Source organism: Archocentrus centrarchus, chromosome 1 (genome assembly GCF_007364275.1).
Source record: "Archocentrus centrarchus isolate MPI-CPG fArcCen1 chromosome 1, fArcCen1, whole genome shotgun sequence".
NCBI lineage: Eukaryota > Metazoa > Chordata > Actinopteri > Cichliformes > Cichlidae > Archocentrus > Archocentrus centrarchus.
In genome coordinates this window covers 23,193,936-23,221,550 of record NC_044346.1, presented here as the reverse complement: position 1 = coordinate 23,221,550, position 27,615 = coordinate 23,193,936, and the positions used below count along the sequence as shown (strand labels likewise).

General features: G+C 41.5%; 1 protein-coding gene across 1 annotated transcript in view; it reads left to right on the top strand.

The window, feature by feature from the left end:
* The first annotated feature begins 3,622 nt into the window (after positions 1 to 3,622).
* The window catches only part of grin2bb (glutamate receptor, ionotropic, N-methyl D-aspartate 2B, genome duplicate b), a 122,515-nt gene continuing 98,522 nt past the window's right edge, over positions 3,623 to 27,615 (top strand). The window contains exons 1-3 of the mRNA XM_030734496.1: positions 3,623 to 3,770; positions 24,312 to 24,567; positions 24,601 to 24,998. Of these exons, the coding sequence (XP_030590356.1) occupies positions 3,762 to 3,770; positions 24,312 to 24,567; positions 24,601 to 24,998 (663 nt within the window). The 5' untranslated portion in view covers positions 3,623 to 3,761. The remainder of the gene's footprint in view (positions 3,771 to 24,311; positions 24,568 to 24,600; positions 24,999 to 27,615) is intronic.

Sequence of the window (27,615 nt, the reverse complement as noted above, 5' to 3'; positions counted from 1 at the left end):
GGAGACGGAGAGAAAGATGGATTTTTGTAAATAAAATTTGTTGAATGAATAATTCATTGCACTGCCAGTCAGGATTAAAATTCTACACATGCAGATATCCTTTGACAGTTTTCCTAAGGGCTAAACTCTGTGTACCTACATATCCTGTATCTTCTTCAAGATGCAGATAAATACGCACATGTTGCCAGAAATAGGCATATATCATTTGTGAGCCTGTTCAGATAAAAATCTGCTAAAGGATGAAAAACTAGATGGTGCATACATTAGTCGGGCTACAACTTAGCTATTTTTAGCACTGATGAATCATTAAGTTATTTTGGTCAATAAAATGTTGGGGAAAAAAAATTGAAGACCTTTTAAAAAATCCATTGAAAAGCAAAGGATTTAAACTGCTGCCCAATGAGTCTTCCTGACTTTTGAAATGATATAATCCATTTATACATTACTATCAAAGCAACATCAAATCTAAAGTAAATTATTAAATTTTATTTGATATAGATGATGCATTTTGACATAGTTCCAACATGCTGCAGTCACACTTGGGAACTCAGTGGTTGGAGACCGCGGCACAGCCAAACCTCCTCCACAAATAGTGTAGTTGCAGCAGGATTGCAGTTTAACTGCAAATTGACATTGTTTGCGATTTTGATTGTTTGGAGACAGGTTGCTTTTCCACCTCTGCAGTCACCTTTCAAAAGTGGTCACCCAGAGGCTGAGGGTGTTTCATGCTTAACATCTGGGTGACCTTGCAATTGGCTGCAGAATGCAAAATAAAATCTAGTGTGACGGAGCCAATTACAGAGTATGAAACTGATGTGCTCCACGGACAGTTTATAACTATTCCTAATTTCCAACCTTTGTCCCTAGTTGGGCTTTTACACACACAATACGCAAAGTTTTACAACATTAAATTACAGGCACTTAAAACATTTTAGCCTGGAGTATACTTGTAAGGAAATAAAAGTATGGTCACTGTTTTTAAGTTTATCAATAGTGCCTGGTGATTTTTTGTGTGTGTGTGTGTGCAATGTATGAACATTTAAAAAAGCATTTAATCCAATTTACCAAACAAATTCAAATAAACGTATTCATTCATTTAACTTTATTAATGTATAATTAATATCAGTGTTAAAAAGAAGTTCATACATTTATGTATAAAACCACAATTTCTTGCTAAAAATAACACCTTCAGTTATTTGTGCACATTAAATTATATAATGTTATATAATCTTGTACTGTGTAAATACTATCAAGTTCCACTACTCATACTTTTGTAGAATTATGCACAATGTACTACAATGTACTCTGACAGGTGCTTTATAATTTCCTACGATAAATGTTTCATGTATCTAACAGCTTATGTTGTATCTGTTCGCGCTGTTTTAAAAAGAAAGCACGGAAAGCTAAATAATGCATCTGCATGACTGCATCCAACTTCTGCTGCACCAGTTAGAAGTCCTGCATATACAGAGTGTTTTTAACCTGCTGTCTGATTATGATGTCCACTTGTTTTTACTTGTACTTTCTTCTCCCCTCAACTGAACTTTGGCAGAGACACTGAAGTCTGAAGTGTTTGGACCCCACGTAGGGGTCCAAAAGATCAGCTGATGATCATTTAGGGTAGAATCAAAATCAACAACCTGAATCACAGTACTGCTCACCGATTTAGCTGAACATCAATAAGAAGCCTGTCACTTTGACTCAAGGCTAAAGGCCCGCCTCCAAATCGCCACCTTCTGTTTTCTCGTTCTGATTTTATTCTTAAAGTTCTGATCGTATCTCTGCCGCTTTGACCTTTCTTTCAAAATACTGGCCCCTGTATGCCGCTACTCTTAGTTCATGTGCAAAATACGTTACGCCTCTAGTAATATGTCCAAAGAGAGTTGGCCTAGATCCGTCTCAATCAATCCTGCTGAGGATCTGCCTCAGTTATATTTTTATGCTTATAAACAATAGCAAAATCAACTAAATAAAGGCAAGATAAAGTAGCGTAACACCATAAAATGTCTGAACCTTGTAATCTGATCTGATCTCTTACTGCACTACACTCTTTGTATGGGACTGCATGATGCTGTCCCCAGAAGAGGGGAGACGGGAGTAAAGTTTCGATCAACAAGACAGAGCTACATAACATGAGCAGGAAGACCAAACAATCAGTAATATTTTTTTAACTTAATGACCCTTCTGCATCCCTGACAGCGTAGCATCATTCAGTAATTGTAACTGCTGCAGACGTATGTCTCGGAACACATGGAAAAAATAAAGATGAGGATGATTTGCAGGATTTTTATCCTGGCTTAGGGCCCGGTTTAGAACATGTAGGATAGGAAAGTTTGGATACCACTGTTATTTATTTATTTATTTCATGAAGCAGTCTGGAGAAGTTTTTCATGTGCCAATTAAGATCATCCACGACATGAACTTGCCAGATTGCACCCGACCATTCACAAGTTTGTCTTTGACAATATCAGTAAGTGTCACTGTACACTGATGACTGATCCCGCTTAGGGACGTTAAATAATGGGTCCTTTTTTTAAAGCTAATTTGGAAAAATTCACACGGCTACATCCATGTCTTTGCCTCCACTGCTTCACTCTGTCGGCTCTGGGAGAACTGCTTAAAAACAGGGAACAAACAAGAAACCATTGTTACCGCCGTAGCTTAATGATAATGATTCCCATTGCTTAAAAAGCTTGATTAGTTATCAATAATGATCAATAATCACACAGGAGACGTTTTAAGGCACCCGACGCTTCAAGCCAAAAGTATTGTCCCACTCTTACCCCCTAAACACTCATTAGGTTTAACTCATATTAAACTGATATGAGTCCTACAGCAAGATGTCTCACAGCACATCCTACAAATTGAAGTATCTCTTATAAAAAAAAAGGCTACAGAAAGTATCTCCTGTGAAAAAAATAACAGCAATATAACAACATTCAGCACATTCAGATTGCAGTGAAAGGGACATGTAGAGACTGCGGCTTGACTGAGTTAAGCCTTGACCTCAGAGGCAATTGACTTGTGTACACAGTGGCTTTCAGCCTTCACCAACAACACTTCATGCGCAGCCTTACTCGGCCATCTGACTCTTTTCTTGTCTTTTGCAGACGAGGAGCGGGCCGGCAAGCTGAGGATCATGACTGGCTAAATTAAGCAAAGGCACAGAGTGAAAGAAGAAGGAAGAGAGGGAAGAAGAAGAAGAGGACGCACGCACACACTGCTGTTCATCTCCTCATCTCCACGGCAACAGTATTCACACACTTGCAGACTTGTGGAAGGAGACCTGCATCACCAGCTTTGGAGGAAGAGGAAAGACAATCAGATGGAAAAAGACGAATGAAAGGCCATCCCTTCAATGCTCTCCATTTACCATCTTTCAGTTTCTTTTCCCCGTAAGAATGCTGACGTTTTGAGTTGATGATCCAGCTTTAAATTCCTCTAAAACTCTCAGTGAAAATCATTTTTCAGCCAGTTTGGATCTGGTTCTTTGCAGATTAGTCTTTTTTTTTAACCCTATTGCTGCCCCCCCCCCTCCCCCCTCCCCACACACTGATAACAGCCCGAGCGTCACCCCTCTCCTCCCCTCAAACAGCACAAGTCTGCTCATCCCTCAGCCCGCTAGACCTCACTCTTCAGTCTTCTGCGCGTGCCTTCGTCTGTCTACCATCCCTTCATCCGAGGCTATGAGAGGAGGAGTCGAATCCCAGATCACTCCATCATGCCAGTTCTGAAGAGCAGAGAGGAGATCCGGGCTGGCAATGTTCAAGGTAGGTCAGCGATTTAAGTAATTGGGGCTGTGTCTCTGTGTCCATAGGCATTACTTAAAACTTCACCCTAAATTAAATCTTGGATCAACCAGGCAATCAGAAAATGTTGAACAGAGTCTGTCACAGCAGCTTAGCAGAGACTAAGGTGACACCTTTATGTTTCTTGTTGCAAAAATACACAAATGCGAAAGACGTGTAATTTAAGATGACATTTAACAGCCAGACAAAAGCAGATTCTTTCCATTTCAGAAGCTGGAAAGTGGTTGCATTTCTGACTGATAGTTGACTTAAACTGATTATCATATTGCCTAAAAATTTTCTCACCACCCACAGCTTTTACTACTTTACCACTTAGTCAACTTAATCAACTTTCACATGTATTGTAACATCTAAAAGGTGGCACCACTGTGACTGCTGATATCCAGCCGTTGTGATTAACTCAACCCTAATTTAACCGTCTTATAAATTGCCCTCATTTATGATAATTTCAGGTCACATAAAACTATCAGAGGAGGTGGAAATAATGGCTTAACAGCTGTTTCATGTTGGATATTAACTAATAATAACAATACGGTGGTACTTTGTGAAATATGAAGGATTTCCTTCATGGTTTGATTAGGTCAAATTAACAATCACCGACTTTATTTTTTGTTATATTTTCTCATTACACAGTGCTTGACAAAAAGCCCATTATATGCACATCTTCACTGTTTTAGAGGAAAAGTCACCTCCTGTGGTCACTCTGGGGTTGTTTATTTTCAGTAAGAGCGCGCAAATACACGAAACAGAAGAATGTGGGGAAAAAAACACTCATAGTGAAAAAGAAAAAAAGGACAAATTGTTTGTTTTGTTTTTTTTTTTTTGTCACTTGTTCTTTCTCGTGGTGCTTTGTGAGGGAGCCCGGTGTTGAGATAAGGGATAACGAGGCACTGGCTTCAATAAGCCCATCAAAATGAGGAGTTGTGCTGCTTCACAAGGGAAAACAGGTCTAGACAATAGTGACTGTATAAAGCAACAGAGTGGAGTAACTGGAGAAGATTTTATTGCTGAGCTCGTGCTCCTGAGCGGCTGCCAGGAGCACGACTGATAAAAGGCATATTTAAAAGTTGGAGGGGCGTATAAAGACAATAGAACGAGGTGTCTGACGTGACAAAGGGTGCAAGAGAGAAGACATGCAAGTAAAACCAGCCTTAAAGGAGAATTTGCATGACATTCAGTAGCACAGAGCGCACCTTTAGATCAGTGGAAAGTGCATTTGAATCAACAGTTTTGAAACAGAAAATGTGCAAAATCCTTTGTTCTGTCACTGTGTCCATCTCCTGCCAATGGAGCAGCTCTAGGATTTGTCTCCTGGTGGCATCGCGGATTAGATTCTTGGCCGGATTGTTTTTTAGCAGTGGGTAAGGCCAGTTTATGCTCACAAATCTTGAACTAATTTGCGCTCATCGACTCACAGGAATCTGATGTAACTATCTAATTATGATGCACGTCTTTGTTGAAGCGTGACTTGGAGGAGGTGTGACAGCTGGCGTGTCCCTCCCTCGCAACACAACAGCTTCAACAATGTACCCGCTGTATTCTGCTCACTTATTAACATATGCTGTTCAGACTCTGCAGTCCCCAAATTCCTGCCCACAGTATTTCAATCAAAACTTGAGTTTCCATCTCAACACTTAGATTTTGCGTGATGATGACAGGGAGCAAGAAAGGGGTTAAGGAGTGGCAGACAACCCCCCACCCCCCCAAAAAACAAAAAAAAAAACCCCTCCAAAAAACAGAGTTAGGCAAAGATCCAGGCGCAGGCGCCAAATCCTGAGGGAGCTTGACTGACACTGGATGAAGGAGGCAGCTTTGTAGACAGATGTAGCTCAGAGTGCATAAGCAACAAGGCCTTGGAGGGTTGTGCGTTGATGCAGCATGTTTTTGGAGGGTGGGTTGGGTAGAGAGGAATACTGGATCTGAGCACTGGCTCTCTTGTCAGGCACGAAGCATGGCCCTTGGTTTGATCGGTGAACCGTGAACGGAGTGGCAGCAGTGAGCTGCCATGACTGTACGGGCACCGAGATGTTGATGCTGGAACTCAGAGACAACCGGCTGAGTCAGTTTTGGATGTGAGCCTCATGTGACCAGCTTTACAAATGTTGATTGAGTCGTCGAAGGATTACAGGTGCTGAGCAGCCTGGTGTTTATTGTTTACCCAGAGCCGGAGAGAGAGGGAGAGAGAAGCAGAAGTGCAATGCAGCTACTCGGTGCCTCAGAAATTCCTCTTCCACTCATGCATTTTTGGGCTTTTCTTCATGTAAAATGCTGAAAAAATGGGAAATATGTTCCTCAGTCAATCAGCTTCCCACTTAGTTTGCTTGGCACACTGATCCTCACAGCATCTAATTGTGTTAATATTTCAGGTAAATACAACAGTCCTACCTTCAGGTGGGACTGTTGTATTTACCTGAAATATTAACTGACGCATCACCTAACAGGTCCGACACTTTTTCAGAAACCAAATTTGAACAGATGAGACGTGCCGTCACATTATCAGCTTGAATGAATTTCACAGCAGCCCACTTCCACGATGCTTCTTGACAGCTACTGGTCTGATGAACGACTGCGTTTGAGTCAGTGCGACTGACAGTTTCTGCAACCTTGAAACCAACAATTTAGCATTCACGCTCGTAACACACGGCGATTGACCTGCTCTGTGCAGGTGAGAAACCTCAGAGTGCAGCCGTATGAATGTCTAATAATAATTGTGCCTCCCCTCTTGAGATGACGGCCAGCTTTTCACTTCACCTTGAAGTGAGGCCCTTCAGAGCTGATTAGGTAGGCCGACATGTTGCGAAAGCTCTTTAACCTGGCTTTTATTCTAAATTACACTGTAGGAGTAACATTGTTCTGTGCTGTTTGCAGCACGTCTGCTCACTCACTCACTCGCTCGACACGCTGGTGTTGCTGTAAGGGACAGTCAACAAACAGCCTGATTTTTCATTGTTATGTAGAACAAGTGGTTCCTCATGTTGCCTCTGAGATGATTTGCTGTTCTTTTTATGTATTTGTCAGAATTTGTAGCATTTCTGCTGATTAGATGTCTAAACCGTATCCAGACATCAAGGCTAAAATCGCTTCGCTTTGGTTCAAAAGTGACGTCTAGATCACACCTGTAGCTGTTGTTTTATCATCATATCAAAAAGAAATCTTCCAAGAGGGAACAATGAGAGAGTAGGTGGGGCCATTTTCACATGTGATCTTCAAAGTTGTGCTTTCTCATATTTAGCACACAGCAGGCGTCGGTTGGCTACTCCTAAAAAAAAATGTGTAGCTGACTGTGTGGTTTAGGTGAGGGTGCTGGTTGTGTAGCGTGTGCAGGAGGCAGGAATCAACAAAAAATTATGTGCGATTGATGCAAATTGGACATCACACACATTGTATTAAGGACCCAGCTACCCCAGTGAGCTACTCAGCTGTCACACAGTTTATATACACTCACCGGCCATTTTATTAGTTACTTTGCCAGTTCCTTCAGAACTGCCTTAATTCTTTTGGCATAAATTCAACATTCCTCAGTGATTTTGTTCCATATTGAGGTGACAGCATCACACAGCTGATGGAGATTTGCCGGCCGCACATTCATAATGTGACTCTCATGTTCTGCCACATCCCAGAGTTGTTCTGTTGCATTGAGATCTGGTGACTATGGAGGCCGTTTGAGTACGGTGAACTTTATTATGATGTTGAAAGAAACACGTTTGAGATTGTCTGAGCTTCGTGACATGGCGGGTTATCCTTTTGGAAGCAGCCATTAGAAAATGGGTATGTTGTGGTCATAAAGGGATGGATATGGTCAGCAACCACACTCAGGTAGGCTGTGGTGTTTAAATGATGCTCATTTGATACTAAGGGGCCTGAAGTCTCTCAAGAAATTAGACCACCACCAGCCTGAATTGTTGATACAAGACACGACGGAACCACGATTTCATGTTGTTTACATCAAATTCTGGCCCTGCCATCCGAATGTTGCAGCAGAAATTGAGACTTGAGAGCAACATTTTTACAATCTTCTATTGTGCAGTTTTAGTAAGCTGAATTGTAGCCTCGGTTTCCTGTTCTTAGCTGACAGGAGTGGCACTTTGAGTGGCCTTCTGCTGCTGTAGAGGCTCTTCTGCATACCTTGGTTATAGCATGTGTTTATTTGAGTTATTGTTGGTTTCCTATCAGCTAGAAGCAGTCTGACAATTTTCCTCTGACCTCTGATATCAACAAGCTATTTTCACCCAGAGAACTGACGCTCACTGGATATTTTCTCTTTTTTGGACCATTCTAGGTATACCTAATAAAGTGGCCAGTGAGTGAAAGTGTGTCACATGGCACAGGATTACACTGGACAGAATTGGCATTATTATCTCAGTAGACATTATGTGGGGGTTCTGATCATTTTACATCAAATAGATTTAATTTATTGGTCTAAAAGTGGGCTGATTCTGTCCATGCTTTCCTCCTAGCCTAGAAACTCTCTGGCTATGAGATTCAGCTAACTATAACCAGCTTATAGGATCATTCAGCCATTTCATATTTTTATTGTGCATCTTTGGATATTCATAGCTGTATTAGTGTTACATTATGTGTAAGGTTTGAGCTAACCTGTCTTACGTCTAGTCTTTGCATACTGCTGCAACTTAAAATGGCAATTTAAATTCATTTGCTACAACATATGGGGTTTACTTTTATACTTGTTGGTGTGGCATTAAAATTAAATCATGAATAATTAAACTGCCTGGGCCAAAAGTGGTCTACGTTTAGCCAGAGAAATTTGGGGCTATAGGAGAGCTACAACATAATGAAGGCAACAATATCGGCCTAGTTTAAAACGTCATCATTTGGGCAGCGACTTGTACTCGTATACATTTTAAGTGATAAAAAAGACAGATTTAAATGGTGATTGACAGTTCACACAGACAGTGTAATAAACTGTAAAGTGTACATACCATCTCATTTTTATTAGAGCGGGAGAGAAACTCAAGATGCCTCTTCTACCTCTCCTCTTTGGTACCTAGTCATGTGTGACTGCGAGAGAAGGAGGAAGAGCTAAGAATAGAGAAAAGGGGGCCCAATGCTGTGATGCCGCCGCTACCCACGTTGCTCAGCTTCTTGGTTTGCCATTCTATAACTGAACGTGCTCTCTATCCATTTCTGCTGCTCTGTTTGTGCAGCTTCTGCTCATGATATAAACTGTAGCTACTTCAGTGTAACTATTTTTCTTTTCATCAAGGCATCAGATGCAGAAATTCAGCTAGAGATTGGTCTTTCATCCTGCCTGTGTTCACTAATAACATGATCTGAATGTCACACATGCAGGGATTTCATCAGAAACAGTCACTCTTTATGTCATGCCAAAGGGAGCCCCTTTGAAGCTCGTCCACTGACAGGCTGGGATGAGAGTGAGAGGGGTTTTTTTAATCGAATTTTTTTTTTTTTTTTTTTTACACAGATATAAGAGACTGAAACAAAAGACAAGATCTGCAGGGCTGGCAATGAGGGCTGAGGTGTGGAGATGAGGAGAACTGATGGAGGGTTAGATAGCAGAATAAGATTGAGTCATATTTGATGATACTGTCCTCAAAAGGCGCACAAGAAAGAGACACCAGGACTCCTGAGAAATCATGTCACGCAGATGACTTCGCTAAGAGGGGATTATAAGCTGATAATTATGTTTTCAAAGAGAGGGAGGGAAATGATGAAAGACGGAGAAGGAACAAATATATTAGAATCAAAAGAAGAAATAGGTTTCTGTGATGGCACTCATTAGCACAGAAACTTGACAGGTGCTGCCAGATGGCTAATTCATTTACAGAGATTTCCACATGCTACAAATACCACCTGTTGGAAAAGAAGGTAAAACAGTTTCCATCGTCTGTAAGGTACAATCTGATTTTTCTGCAGGACTTGCTCTGCTGTGCTGTCTTGTTTATATTTAGCAGTGTTAACAGCAGGTGGGATCTATTTGCCAAACCTGCTCAAAGTGTCAGTGAATCTGTCTCCATTTGACCCTCAGTGTAGTGGTGGCAACTTGTCAATTAATTAGCCATGACTTGAGACCGGGAGTGAGTTTGAAGCGCAGACAGCTGCAGGAATGAGGAGGAAAGTGCCCCTCCTCAAATACAGAGCTGAACAAGAAGGCGCGAGATGCACTCATTGGGGAGGAGCTGCGGTTGTCAGTGATTTTTTTTTTTCTTCTCCCCACCTAATGAAGCCGTGGAACAGGTGATCAGTGAGACAGACAGTAGGATTAAAGGTAGAGTTAACCTCTCAGGAGGGTAGATTGGAAGGTGAGCGCTTCTGTAAGATTTAGGCCTAAGTGTAGGAGTGTGTGTAAGCCAAGCACAGAGGGCAGATCACATCCTTAGTGTATTAAAAGATTTAAATTACCCCTCCTGACATTTGTTACAATCAGTCATCAAATGCCTCCAAGAGCAGAAAGAGAGCTCTTGAATTAATATTCAAATTACAAAATGCACTGATGTTTGCTGAAATCCTCCGGCAACAGCAGCCGTGCACACATCTCCGATGCACTCACAGGTGAACTACGCCGACCTGATGTTATGATTCATTGAAGAGAAGATCCAAATGCAGGGCACCGGAGGCCGTGTAATTCAACAAAAAGCAATCTTTTAACATTTATTACTTACTTTTATTTAACCAGGAAGTCCCATTGAGCCCAAATGTCTTTCACAAGGGAAACGTGGCCAAGGTAGCAGCCGTACAAACTCAATACATATTACAAATGCAACAAATACAGCGTGAAATGCAAACTCCACAACAAAGAAAGAAAAGTGGCATCTCAGGAAAAACCACGTCTCCTTCCTCACATTCTGTATGCACACCATTGCATGTCCAAGGTAGTTAAAAATAAAAAAAAGCCCACATCTGTGAAAAACCCTTAGCACACTCCTTGGAAAGGAGCTCAATTGCATCTAGTTCTCTCTCTGCTTTACTCTGCTCCCAGTTACTGTTTAAACAACCAGTCTCAACATAAACCAGTGGTAATTCACACAGTAAAAATCTGGAATCAGTGTAGGAGATCATTCAAAAGCACAGAGCTATTATTGGCTGCCCCAGTGTCAAACAACCACATGTTTGTTCCCTCATGGACAGATACAGCTTTTAATACCTGGGTTCATTATATGATCTCTGTGTAGATAATAAGTTTGCTTCATTTGAACAGCTGGTACAGAAATTTGATATTCATAAATCACAGTTTCAGATATTTGCAATTGAGACATTTTGTAATGTCCAGTCTGAGTGTTTTCCTCTGTGCCCTTCTACCTCTGTTGTTGATAAGATTCTGGAGTGTAGGTCATACAGGAAACGATCCACGAGTAGAGTTTATACACTGCTTAATTCATACCATGATACCAATTTGGATTCTCTTAAATACTGAATTACAGGTGGGAGATGGACTTGGAGGAATCCATATCAGAGTCGGTCTGGCAAAAGTTATTCAGAATATTTATTCTTCCGCAATCTGTCTAAGGCATGCAATAGTTCAATTCAAAGTAGTACATCGTCTACATTGGTCCAAAGACAAATTGTACAAGTTTAAAAAGGACTTGGATCCGACATGTGATCGCTGTAAACAAACTACAGTGACACTTTTACATACATTCTGGACTTGTCCAAAACTACATAGGTATTGGCAATCTATCTTTGATACGTTTTCAGGAGTATCTGGATAAATTATTCACCCGTCACCACTCATCACTCTGTTCGGGGTGGCCCCAGCAGATTTCCTCAGCATATATCAGATGAATATGATAGCTTTCTGCTCTCTTCTGGCCAGGAGACTGATTCTGTGTAGATGGAAAGATCCACATCCTCCGGTATATGGACATTGGATAAGAGAGGTTATGTGTTACATGCATTTGGAGAAGATTAGATACACAGTCAAGGGATCTGTTAAAAAATTCTATGATACCTGGCAGCCATTTTTATCTTATTTTGAATGTATTTCAGCAGACAAATTTGTGTAATGGTCAGTTGTTGGTTGTATTATATATTGCACAAATCTGAGATTAATATTAGTTGTTTTACAAGCACAAGATGTGTACATGCTGGTGTAATAGATCCGCCAAATCACAACAAACAACCACCTCAAGGCATCATGTGCATCATAGGAACTCCCCAGCAAACTAGGCCTGTTGCAGCATAACTAAGGGATGGTTTAGGGTCACCTGATCCAGCCCTAACTATAAGCTTTATCAAAAAGTAAAGTTTTAAGCCTAATCTTAAAAATAGAGAGGGTGTCTGTCTCCTGAATCCAAGCTGGGAGCTGGTTCCACAGAAGAGGGACCTGAAAGTTGAAGGCTCTGCCTCCCATTCTACTCTTAAGTATCCGAGGAACCACAAGTAAGCCAGCAGTCTGAGAGCAAAGTGCTCTGTTTGGGTGATATTGTACTATGAGGTCTTGAAGATAAGATGGGGCCTGATTATTCAAGACCTTGTATGTGAACAATTTTAAATTCTATTCTGGATTTAACAGGGAGCCAACGAAGATAAGCCAATATGGGAGAAATCTGCTCTCTCTTTCTAGTCCCTGTCAGTACTCTAGCTGCAGCACTTTAGTATACTCTTGATAGATGGAGCTATGTTGCTCGTGATGTGCTGCGTTGTGCAGTTTGTCTGTATGCAGTGTCCTCATGTAGTTCATTATTAGCAGCTCTGTCATTGTGTTGTCACATTTTAAGGAACAAGCTTGTCTGTCTCTGCTGGACCTGCAGAACCCCACAGTCTTTTCTTCTGTCTGTGGCCAAGATTTTTAATGACTGTACTTCAGAAACTCTGGTTAGATAATCACAAAAAAATGGGGGAAACAGTGTCTGGCAGGTTCACAGTAACAAAAATGCAGCTAAAGCTTTTGATGTTATTCATGGGAATATTTACAGGCATTTTCCTGACTTGAAATGCACCTTTTTGTAATTTTATTTCTTGACACTTGATAAACAAAACATGTTCAAAATCCCTCAAATTTTATTTTTATGGAAAGCCAAAACCTCTTTTGGAGATGCTAAAAAACCTGATTTAAGGTAAAACTAAGGTAGTCAAGGTCACGGTCAAGGTCGCCCACACGTCTCAAGGATATTGCATTTGGCCAGTCACTAAAATCACTAAAATCTTTATTTGAATTCCTACCTTTAGCCATGTGCAAAGGAGAAAACAAAATAGAAACACACCATAGCCCTCAATGTGACACAAGCATCTGCACACTGAGGAAAAATTGGCCAGAGGTTAGAGCAGATGTTTCCTGGATGCTATTTGGTTGGTGACCAGCTGACAGAGGGGTTTGTTGTCTCAAAGTCACAGGAGTGTTTAGACCCGCTCTAAGAAACATCAAAAACATTTTTTTCCCCATAATATTTGTTATCAGTGGATGACAGTCTGCGTATTATATTTGCATAACACCTCAGTAAATCCAACAAAATGACTTGTCTTGGCAGAGAGGGCAGACTAGCTGCTGTTGCTGGAAGAGGTGTAAGGATGTGTAGTTGGGGAATTCAAAGGTCTTTGGCCTCGGGTAATTAAGGGGAGTTATAAAACACACAGTGAATAGTCAGTGTGTTATTTCATCTACTCCCTCGATGCCACAGGCTTGCTATCAAACCCTCAAGAGAGCTGTAGCTGTTCAACACTCAGCTTGTGCCACCAGAGGAGCAGTTGAGATAAAAATTGCTTGTGGTTGGAAAACTCCAGTATCATGTTTCAGCTTTTCAGAAAGGCCGCTAAAAGAACCCTGTGAAAATACATTTCAGCCGAGGCTGAAAACATGGTGTGAGTGGCTTTTTATAGACTAACACACTGTATCAGAGTGAGTTATAAGACCCTTTTTTAAAAAGAAAAACAGGATGGAAACCAACAGCACGCAGCGTAGGATGTTGTGCCATTACATACATATTGCAGAGGCATGTACTGACGAAACAGAGGTGGTCCAGACCCTGTGAGGCTCTAAAGGACCTGGACTGCTGTAGAGAGGGACACGTCACATTGAGTCCAAAGCAGGCTGTGTAACCTCAGTGGAATAAATGGCTTCAATGAGGTAATGAAGACCCCAGGGGATAGATGGATCCTGCCTCAACCTTGTGTTTTCTTCATCCCTGTCCCTTTGAGTGTCTATATTTTGTTGTGCATGTGTGCGCGCTCTCTATCTCGGTCAGTTTATTTGCCTCTGATGAAGAGACCATATAATGTTTAGAGGGCTGAGGCAGCCTCAATATGACAGTAGAGATCCATAGTGTGTCTCATTATAAGTGCAATTAGCAGAGAGAGGATTCTTGACCAAACTAAAGTGCACTTAATGAAACACCCCAAACCCTCTTCAATAAAGCAGCGATTTTTCTCTGCCATTCTGGCCCTTCTACAATGCAGTAACCGAGGTGACAGATTGGTTGATAAGGAAGACGTATTAAAGAGCTATCAAAAGATTACATAACAGCTCAAATAATACTAGGTGTTAGTATGAAGATGACGACTGTTTGTTGCATGCTGTATATTACAGTAATGTGAAAAAAATACACCTGTTTTCAATTCTAAGCTTTTAGGTCCCTGAACATGAAAAAATCATCAGGACCTTACCAGATCTTAAATTAGGTAAATATAACCTGAGATAAACAACAACACTTGGCCTATTAAACCGTTTCATCATTTATTTAACAAAAACTGAGCCAAAAGCAGACGCAGCATGTGAAAAACTAAGCACACCCCATGATTCAGTGGCTTGCAGAAACACTTTTAGCAGCAAAAACTTTAATTGATTGTTTTCTGAATGACTTTATCAGTTTCTCAATTTTGGCCCACTCTTCTTTACAACGTTGCTTCAGTTCAGTGAGGTTTTGTCATTCTGTTGTAGATTTGCTGCTGTGCTTGGGAGCACTGTCCTGCTGCATGACCCATTTCCAGCTTTAACTATCAGACAGATGGTCTCACATTTGACTCTAGAATACTTTGGTATACAGAGGAGTCCATGGTCGATACAATGATTGCAAGGTGCCCAGGTCCTGTGGCTGCAAATCAAGTCCGCAGCATCACCCCTCCTCCGCTGTGCTGACAGTTGATATGCGGTGCTTGTGCTGATATGCAGTGTTTGGTTCTTACCAGACATGGCACTGTGCATTATGTCCAGACAGCTCCACTTTGGTCTTGTCTGTCCAAAGAACATTGCTCCAGAAGTCTTGTGGTTTGTTCAGATGCAACTTTGCAAACCTAAGCTGTGCTGCCATTTTCATTTTAGAAAGACGAGGCTTTCTCCTGGTAGCCCTCCCAAACAATCTATACTTGTTCAGTCTTTTTCTAATTGTACTGTCATGAACTTTTAACATTTAACTGCTAACTGAGGCCTGTGGAGTCTGACATGTAGCTCTGGGGTTTTCTGCAGTTTCTTTGAGCATTTGCTGGGACGTTCACAGCCAGCTCACACTGGCTGATGATCAGTTGATCAAGTACATTACCCTCTGAATTGCTATGGAAGTAGTAAGGATGTACTTAATTTTGGCTTAGGTATAATATGCCATGCTTTGTTGTTCATCTGAGGTTGTATTTAAATAATTTTAGAACTTCGTTAGGACAGATGGGTTTTTATTATGTCCTGATATGTAAAACTTTAGAACTAAAAGAGGGTGTACTTTCTTTTTCACAGGACTGTAAATCTATCTGTTTTCTCTTTCTTGCAAATCTCTCTCTCTTTCTCTCAGCCTCTCTCATCCCACTCAGTGACTAAATTAAAATCTTGAAGCATGCAAAAGTGTCAGTAAGGATTCAATGAAAGAGGCTCTTGATACTCTTCATTTATTTAATGGTCAGTGGATTCCTGAAATAAGGCAAAAACCAATTAACAAGTGCATTGTGGTATAATTTATTTCTTACAGACCTCTGCTGTAGTTTAAAAAACACACGTATCCACGCTGCTGCAGCTGGTGACATTTTTCTTTAGTCTCAAAATAATCATCCTGCAGCCTTAAATGCTCATTAGAGCACCAAATCATATATTCCTCCACAGCTGGAAATAGTTCACACAAATAAACATTTACTCATGTTTGAGAAATATTTGCTGAAAAATTAAAGGAACAGGCTGTTTTAAGAAGTTCTTTAGCTTTTCTAAAAAAAAAAAAAAATGGGTTAGATTCCTTTCTAAGAAGGGTGAATAATATTTAGGAAAATGTGAACAGGAGTGCCACAGATGGAGTAGGGTGTGGGGAAGTGTTTAAAGATGGACTAAGGCATGCAATTTGGTTCTGGTCATTTGATTTCATGGTGAACAAAAGCAGCTTAGTCTGTATCTTTTTTATCCAGTTATGACTGTAACAGTGGTGAGGCAGGGTATTTTGCTGCTAACAGTCAACTCTCAGTGACAGTTGACTTTGTGAGACTTTGTGAGAGTGAATTGAATAATTATAGAGGATGTAAATAGAACTTTTGTTGGCTTCCACCACCTCTGCAGGAGAGTCATTATAGCTGCATGATGTCTGATTACCTGAGTGAATACAACACTGTCACACAGCTCTAACTGACACACCACTTTTTGGTGAAATATAACCTGTTCTATGGTTCACATGATACAGTCCACACACCGGTGTTATTATAGTTCTTCATTCAGGACGAGTAAATAGAAAGCTCTCATCATAACCTTGTGAAGGCAGTGTCACAGACTCTCTTCATCTGATATTATTATTCATAACCTATAACAGTAGGTTTTTATGTCTGTGAAACAGCTCTTGAGACAGTTGTTTAATTCCGTTAAAATGAGGGGGCTTCATATTAAGGAGCTGGTATTTCTTAACCCGTGCTCCAATTTGGACGTGACTCTCCTCAAAATGAAGCTGAGAGTCTGCACTTTAAGACTATTTCCATAATTTAACTTGAATATGTTTAGCAGCTTCAATAACAAAGTTAAAGTAAGTTAAAGTACCAACATTTTTAACAACCTGTGAAACATTCACAGCTCGGTTTTCCTGGCGAGGTTGCTTGGTGTCGCTAGATGAAACTGGTCCCACAGAAGTACAGTACCAGTGTGTCCAAACTTTTGACTGGTACTGTATATGGTGCTGCACTGAAAACATCCCTGCGATTGCTTTGGTTGTTAGCAGATTGCCGCAGTCGCGTGTAGTTTATATGGAAGTAAAACACTCACCAGCTATTCGCTACGTGCTATTCTACAGCTACATTAAGGGAAACAGTGCTAATGACTGCGGTATGACCAAAATTACTGTGAACGTGGGCAATGAACTCGTACATGTGGGCGACCAGGTGGTTGTTGCAACTACTTGCAGTTGGTCTCCAACAGCAAAAATTAATAAATTAAATAAAATAAAATAAAAATGTGCATCCAGTGCAATTGCATGGCAACCACAGATTTTTCCTAGTCGTGAGGAGTTTGCCATTTTATTTTTACCCAAGTGCGACTAAGTGCGAGTGTTTGCAGACAAATGAGCATTTCCCATGCACGCTACAAGCGACAGCTGCAATCTGCTAGCAACCAAAGCAATTACAAGGAGATTTTCTTTGTGGCCAATTTCACCCAGTCAGTAACTGGATGGGGAATACATTTTCTTCCCAGGGGTTCATTGACCATTCTCTTGGCCTGTGTGACTGAGGCCTTAATTTCTGCCAATTCATAAACTGAAGGTGCTGCAAACAGTGATAATGAACCAAAGCAGTAAACTGAAAGTGCGCGAAGCTGATGGAGCTGCAGATTTGGATTACAATTCTCTATGAGTTCATCATTATCAGGACCTGTTTTTATATTATAACTTATCACTTGATCAACTTTTAAACCCACAGTGCGATGCTGTTCGTAAAAGAAATTTACTTTTCCTCTCCTCTCTTTCATTGTGTGCCAACGCCACTTGTAACGTTAATTTTAGTACTCACTTCCTTCAGTGTTTTAAGGCCCCTTTGGATACTGAGATATAGTATATGAGACAGTTGCTGATTTGCTCCTGTGTGGCAGGAAAACCAGTCTACAAATCTCCACCAGCTAATAGAGTACAGTTCTGAATTATTGATGATATGTTGGAGTTACGACAATAAGCAGAAATGTCAAACATTGTCACCTGCTGCTGTGTCTCACCGAGGGAAATCCAGACCTTTAAATTAAATAAAAACCTTCAATGCTGAGATTTCTTTTTCATTGTAGGACTGTTGGATCACATTGCGTGTGTTCATCGAAGTCATGTTGTTTTATAATTCACCAAAGCACCATACTCAGTGTGATTTGATATTACTTATAAATCATGTGTGATGCAGTGTGTGCTTCAGCTTGGATGAGAAAAGTACCACTCTTACCTTTAACTGACCACCCACTGAATGTAAATGGGCTCCTTAATAGATATGCCTGTCAGCTTATGTTATCCACAATTCCTTTCAGTCACTATACAGCGCAGCCCACCACATCAAGTCCCCAGGGATATAGTAAGGCCTGATAATGATGGCCTACGTATGTTTTAAATGGAGTGGCAGCTTGAGTTTTAATATCACAGGCAGCTGCTTAGAGCCTGTGCAGCATATACCCAGATATCTGTAATCCACTGCAATATTCAGGGAAAACATGTGACCGTTAAAGTCCTCACAAATTGTGAGAATTGACAGGGGACGAGCTGATCAAGGCAAACCGTTTATGGATTGATTGATCATGTGGATTTTCATTGGCAGATTTGAGCTCTGTGAATGCGAGCTTGTGCAGTTGCATGTCTCATGCAGCTCTGGTTATTCAGTTGGTGGTTTGTGCCATTTGACAGACTTCTGTGATCAATGTTCTTTGTAAATGTTAAGACCGATACGGTTGATGGCTCCGTCTTATTGGCATGATCTAGCTCAGCCCAGATGGTGCTGCGTGCACATTAACCTCGTGATGTGTGTGTGTGTGTGTGTGTGTGTGTATTGGTGTATATAGGGAGGGCACAAACTCATCTTCTCAGATTGGAAAAATGAGGCCACGTACCCAATCAGGGGAGAATCACACATCTGAATGTATTAAGAATTTAACTATTCTCCAAATTCACAGTTCTGTTTTTCTGCATGGGGTGGATTAACAAGTAAAAATTGAATTTTTTATTTTTTTTATTACAGGCATTATCACTCTTAACCTGAGCCATGCATGCTTTAACCTTATAACCAACATGAACACATGGCTAATTAATGCATTGTTACCTAATGCAAAAAGCAATTTATACTCATGCTTACACCAACACAAAGGTCTTAATGAAAAAACGTCCAATCTGTATTTCACTCATAGACAGACTGTATATAAAAGATGGACTCAGCCATTGGTTAGCAAGGTCCCATTGTGAAACTTCAAGCTGAGCATTTTCACTGCTGCCATTTTGGCTTTTTTAAGCAGATGAGATAAAGTATATGGGCACAAACCAAGGGCACATAAGGTGGCAACTTGTCAGTCACATGGTGAAGCATTTATCATCCTTCTGGATACTGATGAGGGCAGTAATTTACAAAGTGAAGATCATGTTTATCATAGACAATATAAAAGATGGATGTAGCCACCAACACATAACCAAGGCATCATGCACACTTTGCTCGAGAGTTGTCCTCCATATTAGACGTGATACCACCACCGGTTGCTAGGAAAAAAATATGTTTTCCCTGACTGACTAACAGTGGTTCCTGGAGGTTGCTGGTTGACGCTGGATGCAAAGAAGTTGCTGCATCACAAATCTCCTGCAAATACTAACTACTAGTATTACAGCTTGGGGAAAATGCGACAAACCATAAATGGAGAAGATTCACCTTCAAAATAAAAGTTGTGCTGCAGTGATGCAGCCAGTGTTTCAAGAGGTGCAACTTTTACTTTGAAAACAGATCTTCTCCATTTATGGTTTGTGTCACACTTTTTACTGTTTCCATACAGCTCAGAGAGTAGCTGGGCAGTGTTTTTAGACAACTCCATCACTTCCATTTAAACTACGGTTGCAGAAATATGCTAGCGACCAAAGCAATCACAAAGAGGATTTTGGCAACTGGTTGGTTACATGTTTTTCCCTAGCAAGAGGTGGTTGCCACGGGGTCACTTACTGGTCTGTAGGCCTGTCTGACTGGGACTTTAGCAATCATTTTCCCAGCAACTGCCATCAAACTCTAGCAACCTTTCACAGCTGGTTGGGGAAGTACTCATTTTAACTTCATGACCTTGTGGTTGCAAGATGGTTGCAGAGCAGTCTCTAAGCCTGTGTGACTGGCGCCTCATTCACTTGATCCTACATTGTCACCTTGATTGCCATATGTCCAAAATGGTGGCAATGTCAATGTCACGTGGTCAGTGGTCGCATGTCTGACAAACCTCACTTTGTTTTGGACTCTGCATTTTGAAGCTTAAATGTTTTGGCCAGTAGTGACCTTGTATGAGGGGGCAGTTCCAAGGTATCAACTAACACTAATTAGCTTGGTTAGGAAACTGCTTGGAATTCACCTCACTCAGACTTGATATCTATAGAGGCTAAATCTAGCTTTTGTTGGACATTTTAACACGAGAGTCTATGTGGACTGACTCCCTTTTGGGAGTATTTACATTGCTAAGGCTATCTTTTATATGCAATTTATGATTTCACCATAAAACTTGGCTAATATACTCACATGTGCTATCTGCTATTGCGTAGATGTTCTCCTTCTGTTTCCCTGACAGTTGTTGCACTTAACTTTGAGTTATGTAATGAGAGTCAAGAGGGCAGAGGGGTGGCTAGTGACACGAGGCCAGGGATGTTTGCAACAAAAATGTGTTGTTTTCGAAAAACCTTTCAGCCCTAACGTGCATGCAGCAGTGTTCGACCCATGGTGCACGCGGGCTTTATGTCCGCACGTATTCACACGTCTTTAGTCACGTCTTCAGTAAATTACTGGATACAAGAAACGCACACACGGTGGGTGTCTTGTGTTAGTGCCCATTGCCACTTGTCCATGTTCTCTTTATAACTGCTGTGTGAGTGCTGTACACATGAGCACATAGATTCATATGTCAACTTGAATTTGTTGACGCTGTTTTGTTCTATTAGGCTGTGAGTAAATAATCCACTCTCGACACCCTGCGTTTAAATGTTATTAACTGGGGGCTGTTAATGACAGTGGAGATGTTGCATGAAGGTCTGATTAGTCCACATGTCACAGCCGCTCCTGCTCAGTGTTGCCGGCTGGCTGCTCCCTCCGTCGTGTTTATTTGCCTGTAGCACTTTTGGAGATTCATTTTTAATGTGAGGTACCCTAAAAGGCAGAGGATTGGATCTTCTCTGCCTGCAGGAGTGCATTAACTCACCTCATACGTGTGTATGTGGGCGCGTGTGCACACGTTTTGCGCGAAGGCCCCGTGCTATTTATTTTATCTTACAAGTCTTTTATTTTTGTCAGCCAGAGTCAGCGCCGCGATATGCGCCAGCTTAGATAAAAGTAAATTGTGTATTATTAGGAGAGGGCACGCACTGCATGTAGTGTACTGCGCGAATTGGTGCGAGTTGTGTGTATCTTCCTGTCCATCAGGGTGTTATGTGGAGGCATATTTGAATTGTTACCATGGAAACCGAGCTCTGCTGTTACACAGGAACCCGGATGAGTCTCTGTGTGTCTCTCCTCTCTCTTCTACTGTCACACTTCTTGTGTGATTTTAAACAATTTTTTTTCTAATAGTTTCCTTCAGCTGCCCTCTCTGAGTGAATTCATCAGAATTTAATCCATTTTAACCCAACTTTTTTTTTTTTTTTTTACATTTCTTTAACCTCCCCTCAACCCTTGGTCCTTCTTTTATCATCTCATGGTAATCATGTCTTCTTTTAATCTTCTCTTCTTCCCCCTCCACGCCTCCCTCCCTCCTTCACTCCCTCCCTCCTCTGGGTTTCTTATTGCTGTTCCTTCCTCCACCTCCATCTCTTTTGTGTATGTCTCTATTTATTCTCTCCTCTCGCCCCACTCTTCTCTCTCCTCTTCTCTTCTCTCTGCTGCCTTCCTCCCACTCGCTTCCTCCTCCTTCTCTCTCTCTCTCTCTCTCTCTCTCTCACTCGGCTCTGGTGTCCTCATGGAGAATTCAGCTCGTTTACAATTAACATGTGCACCTGCAATTAAGCCTGACAAACCTCTGGTAATTAGACCTTTTAGACAAACTGTTGTTTTTTTATGTGGCGATCACATCCACGCGATTTGGCCCCTTCTCTCATCGCTCGCCCCATTTCGCAGATTTTCTGGATTCTGTCAGACATCAGCAGTCCTCACAACTTCTCTCTCTCTCTCTTTTGTTTTTCTTGGACTTTTGTGCTGTCGGTGCTGCCTCGATCAGTTCGGCAATGCACAGGCTGCTTGATAAATAAAAGATTAGCAAAGGTGTTGCGTGAAGGAGGTAGAGAAACAAGCCTTTTGCTTTTACCCTTCATTTGTCCCTCTTCTCAAGTGCTCTTTGTGCTTAATTTAGAATAGAAGCATGAACATAGACTCATTAAGATTCCTCATCTTTATCTATGCAGAAAATATGCCCAAATTTCCTCTCCCTGTTCACTTGTATGTGCGTGCACTGAGAAACCACAATTCTCACATCAGGCTGTGACTAATTGTGTTTCTCCCCGCCTGTCACCTCCCTCTGCTTACATCTTTCACTCCGTTTCTCTTTTCTATCTCTCCCACTTTCTTCCTCTTCGCCCCTTCCTCCATCCTTTCTCCCCAATGCTTCTCTTCGCTGATCTTTGTAACTCTGCTAATAGGAGCGGCGAATAACAGCAGTAATAGTGAATAACAGGTCTGCAGGTGACTTCATAGATCAGCAAATGGGTCTCAGAGGTTTGAAGGGAATGACCAAAAAGACAGGTTTGCAGGGTAAAGGAGAGAAAAGCAGTGGAGGCAGTGCGGGAGTGAGAGGGAGGGAGAGACACTCAGTGAGTGTCTAATGGTCACTTAGCCTGGCAGCAAGTCCATGAAGCTGTGAGGCTGTCAATCTGTCAAAATGCACCCAGTGCTATCCTGACTCTCTTAAAACACACGCGCGTACACGCACACACACACACACACACACACACACACACACACACACACACACACACACACACACACACACACACACACACACAACTGACTATCTCTTTCCTGCTCTGTCTTTGATGTGTGCCACAGGGTTCCTCCGAGGAAGTCACGGCACAGTGTAATGGATGTGGCGTTGTCACTTGATGCTCTATGAGAGCTCACAGGCCTTTCTCTCTGTGTGGTTTGATATCCAGCTATATGGGTCGCTTAGCTTGGTTTGCAGTTAAAGGATCAAATTATCTGTATTTTGATACCCCGGCCAACACTGGGTTTATCAAGGTAAAGGTTTATCCTTAACATCAAGTCAAGAGCAAAGACTTTTTTTTTCAATTTTACTTAGTGAAATAAGCTCTAATCCTTTCTTTTTTATTTTGTGTACAAGTGTACTTCTTATTTGTTCCATATGTTGAATTTGAGACATGTTGACCATTAAGCATTTTGAAAGGTATTCTCACATGACTCAAAACAAGCATGTTTTGATTGCTAAGCATCATCATTTTTATGATGAACGTGTTTACTGACTCGGATATTGCACAGTTGAAAATAATGCGTCAGTCCATTGATTAACACGCTGAAATCTTAAAAATCTAAAAGTTAAAACACAAATTTAGAGCATTATGAGCTATACTGCTTAATACTCAGTTGGCTCTTTAGCCCAAACAGCTTCAACCCAGCAAGGCAAAAACTCCTGTGGTGCAGTGGATCAAGAACTTAGCAGCAGATCCTTAAAGCAGAGACCCCAGGCCAGTTAAAAGGCAAGCTTATTAGCGAGTTGCTAGCCCATTTGAAGGAATGCAGACCACACCAACATAGCTCAGGTATTTACATCTTCCATATTCAAGCTGTTGACCATCTCTTTACCACTTAATACGAGGGTATCAAAAAGGTGGCTTGCAGGCTAGAATCGGCCTGAAAAAGGATCCAATTGAGCCCACTGGATGGGATCGCAAAGTGTGAAAGTTGCAGAGAATTAGGCTGCACCTTTTGGACTTTTTACTGTATCTTGCATCAGGAAGGACCAGGTTGCATGAATAGATACATCACGAGGGCAGAATAATTTATCTCTGTGAATTATTATCTGCATTGCTGTCAGTTTTACAGCACCCTTACTGCTGTACCGCACCAAAGTAAGACGGTTAATTCAAGGAGTAGTGCCGACGCATTTTTGTTTTATGACAGTAATGTTTCTTTGTAATTACAGCAAACCGACAGGTAAACTGAGTTATGTTGTGGAATTTATTTTTATGCAAGACATCACAAGCTGTTCATCATCTGTTTTATTGAATGTTTTCTGAATGTCCTGTGAGTTTGACACCTCTGGCCTAATATGTTCCAGCCCTTGACATGGGCTGTTGTTACTGTAGGTGGTCAGTGTTTTGGCCTCCTCACTTTTGTGCATTAATATATTTATACTTTAGTTCATATTTAAAGTAGTAAACATCATTTTTCAGATGTGTTGCATTTATCTCCTCTCTCTCTCTCTGTTCTCTTTCCCCCTAGGGACGGCATTTATACTCCTCCACAATGCTTGTCAGCCTCCACCATTCTCCCTCCCATCTTCAGGACAAGCACTTGGTCTCCCCCTCCTCCTCCCCCCATCTTCCTCCTCCTCCTCCTCATCCAGACCAGTCTTATCCACGGCCTCGCCTGACCCTGCCCTTCCTGTCTTTGTCCTTCTCTCTGTTCCTCCTCTCCATTGTCCTCTTGCCCGTCTGCGAGTCCCGCAGGGGCGGAGGTCCGGGAACAGGGCCTGGAGGTTCCCCAGGGGGACAAGGGAGCCAGAGGGGAGGCAGCAACCAGAGGGGTGTTGTTATCCCTCCACATTACTCCCCCGGCTCTCCAGCACTACCCCCCATCAACCCCAAGCTGATCAACTCTCTCAGTATTGCTGTCATCCTGGTGGGCAACTCTAGTGAAGTAGCCCTGGAAGCTGGACTTGAGAAGGAGGACTTCCTCCACATTCCTTACCCTCCAAAAGTCGAGGTGGTCACCATGAACGAAACCGACCCGAAAAGTATCATCAATCGGATCTGCACTCAAATGACAAAAAACTCACTGCAAGGTGTTGTGTTCGGTGATGACACAGATCAGGAGGCCATCGCTCAGATCCTGGACTTCATCTCTGCACAGACACACATCCCTATACTGGGCATCAGAGGAGGATCTGCTATGGTCATGGCTGCTAAGGTAGGACAGCTCTGTCTGCTGAATGCATCAATAGTTTGACCCATAGTACACTATAATCAGGAACAAATATTAATACGAAGGGAGAAGAGATATATTTTCATCAAACAGTAGTTAGAATAATGCCTCCTAGATGTAATTTGGTGTAATGTACTTATCACTAATAATATAATTCCTGTACAGGTTTCTAGATTAATAAACAATCATATCAGCTGCAACAGTTACAATCACATTTCACTGAAAAAAAAAAACAAATAGTTGAATCATTTATTTCTAAGATAATTAACTTTTTTAAAAAAAAATTAGTGTGACATCTTGCAGCGGTATCATTTGTTCATTTTTGCTTGCACTTTTTAAGCTGCATCAGCCCCTCACTGCTCAGTGCTGCTTCTTATTCCAAGCCAGCCTTTCTACTGATTGATTTTGCTGTTAATTGACACCCCCACCCCCACCCCCCACCCCCAGTCTGACGTCATATAGGAGCTCCTGACAGCGAGTCGACTGAACGTTCAAAGCGCTAACAGTGGGAAACAAAAGAGTACATAACAAGTCAAAAAACATCTCTGTGGGGCTGAGATACAAGAGATTTGGCACAAACTGGGTTGCACAAGTAGAATCTATAATCCCGAAATGGAAGAACAGCTTTGAAATATAGCCTCAAAGATGTTGTGTTAATAGCCTTTTAAGTTTTTCACAGAGGAAAGATGGAGTCTGTAATACAATATGAGCTTTTTTATTAATTTTTGGATGCAAGTTCACTCTGGGTCATAGAGTAGAGTGGATTCTCTGCAGTTGGCTTCTTGGTATCAGGTATTTTTTTCAAGGTTTGAGTACGTTTGACATATTGTTTTTTTACTGAGTGTGAAAATTTCTCTTGACGTTGTTGTAGTTTGGAATTTTTAGCTTTTAGCTATGTTCACTTTATTGCCAACAGTATTCACTCACCCATCCAGATCATTGAATTCAGGTGTTCCAATCACTTCCATGGCCACAGGTGTATAAAATGAAGCCCCTAGGCATGCAGACTGCTTCTACAAACATTGAAAGAGTGGGTCGCTCTCAGGAGCTCAGTGAATTCTAGCGTGGTACCATATAGGATGCCGCCTGTGCAACAAGTCCAGTCATGAAATTTCCTCACTGCTATTCCACAGTCAGCTGTTAGTGGGAGCGATTGGGAATGACAGCAACTCAGCCATGAAGTGGTAGGCCATGTAAAATCACAGTTAAAATCACTTTCAGAGGGTGTTGAGGCACATAGTGCGCAGAGGTCACCAACTTTCTGCAGAGTCAATCGCTACAGACCTCCAAACTTCATGTGGCCTTAAGATTAGCTCAAGAACAGTGTATAGAGAGCTTCATGGAATGGGTTTCCATGGCCGAGCAGCTGCATCCAAGCCTTACATCACCAAGCATAATGCAAAGCGTCGGATACAGTGGTGTAAAGCACACAGCCACAGGACTCTAGAGCAGTGGAGATGTGTTCTTTGGAGGGACAAACCATGCTTCTCCATCTGGCAATCTGATGGATGAGTCTGAGCCAGTCTGAGCTTATCTGACTGTATTGTGCCAAGTGTAAAGTTTTGGTGGAGGAGGGAAGAAAAAAAAAAAGTTTGGTGGAGGAGGGATTATGGTGTGGGTTGTTTTTCAGGAGTTGGGCGTGGCCTCTTAGTTCCAGTGAAAGGAACTCTTAATGCTTCAGCATACCAAGACATTTTGGACAATTTCATGCTCCCAACTTTGTGGTAATATTTTGGGGATGGCTCCTTCCTGTTCCAACATGATTGCGCAGCATTGCACAAAGCAAGGTCCATAAAGACATGGATGAGCGACTTTGGTGGGGCAGGACTTGACTGGCCTGCAGAACTCGACAGAACACCGGATGAATTAGAGCAGAGACTGCAAGCCAGGCCTTCTCGTCCAACATCAGTGTCTGACCTCAGAATGGTCAAGAAGAAAAATTCCCATAAACACACTCCTAAACCTTGTACAAAGCCTTGCCAGAAGAGTTGAAGCTGTTATAGCAGCAAAGGGTGGGTCAACATCATATTAAACCCTATGGATTAAGAATGAGATGTTACTCAGGTTCATATGTGTGTGAAGGCAGACGAGCGAATATTTTTGGCAATATAGTGTATTTATTAGTAGAATAAGTTCAGTATATTTTTTGGTGTACTTTATGTACATTTTTTAAATTTCTGAAGGCTTTATCGCAGTACTGCATTATGTTAGAGGGTGTTAAGGATTTAATTTGAAATGACAGCAATTAAATCTGGGATTCGGGACGGCTCAGGAAAGCTCCATTGCCAACAATTTTTTGAAACTCATATACAAGTAAAAACACTCTTTGCCCACACAGAGTGAAAAGAGTAGATAAAAAAAAAACAGTGTAAATATTATTGTGCAATAAATAGCACAAATAAGTACCATGCAGTTTCCTTCGCTGCTTATTTGTATTTTTCCAGAGATGAAAATCTTTCTTCTTTTTTTTTTTTTTAAAGACTGAAATATTTTCAGACTAAGAGATCTCTGGCTTCTTACCAACTTCTTGGTTTGTATAATTCAAACTCTGTAGACTACACCCACCACGGTACATGCTACAGAGGACTTCACTGTGTCACGA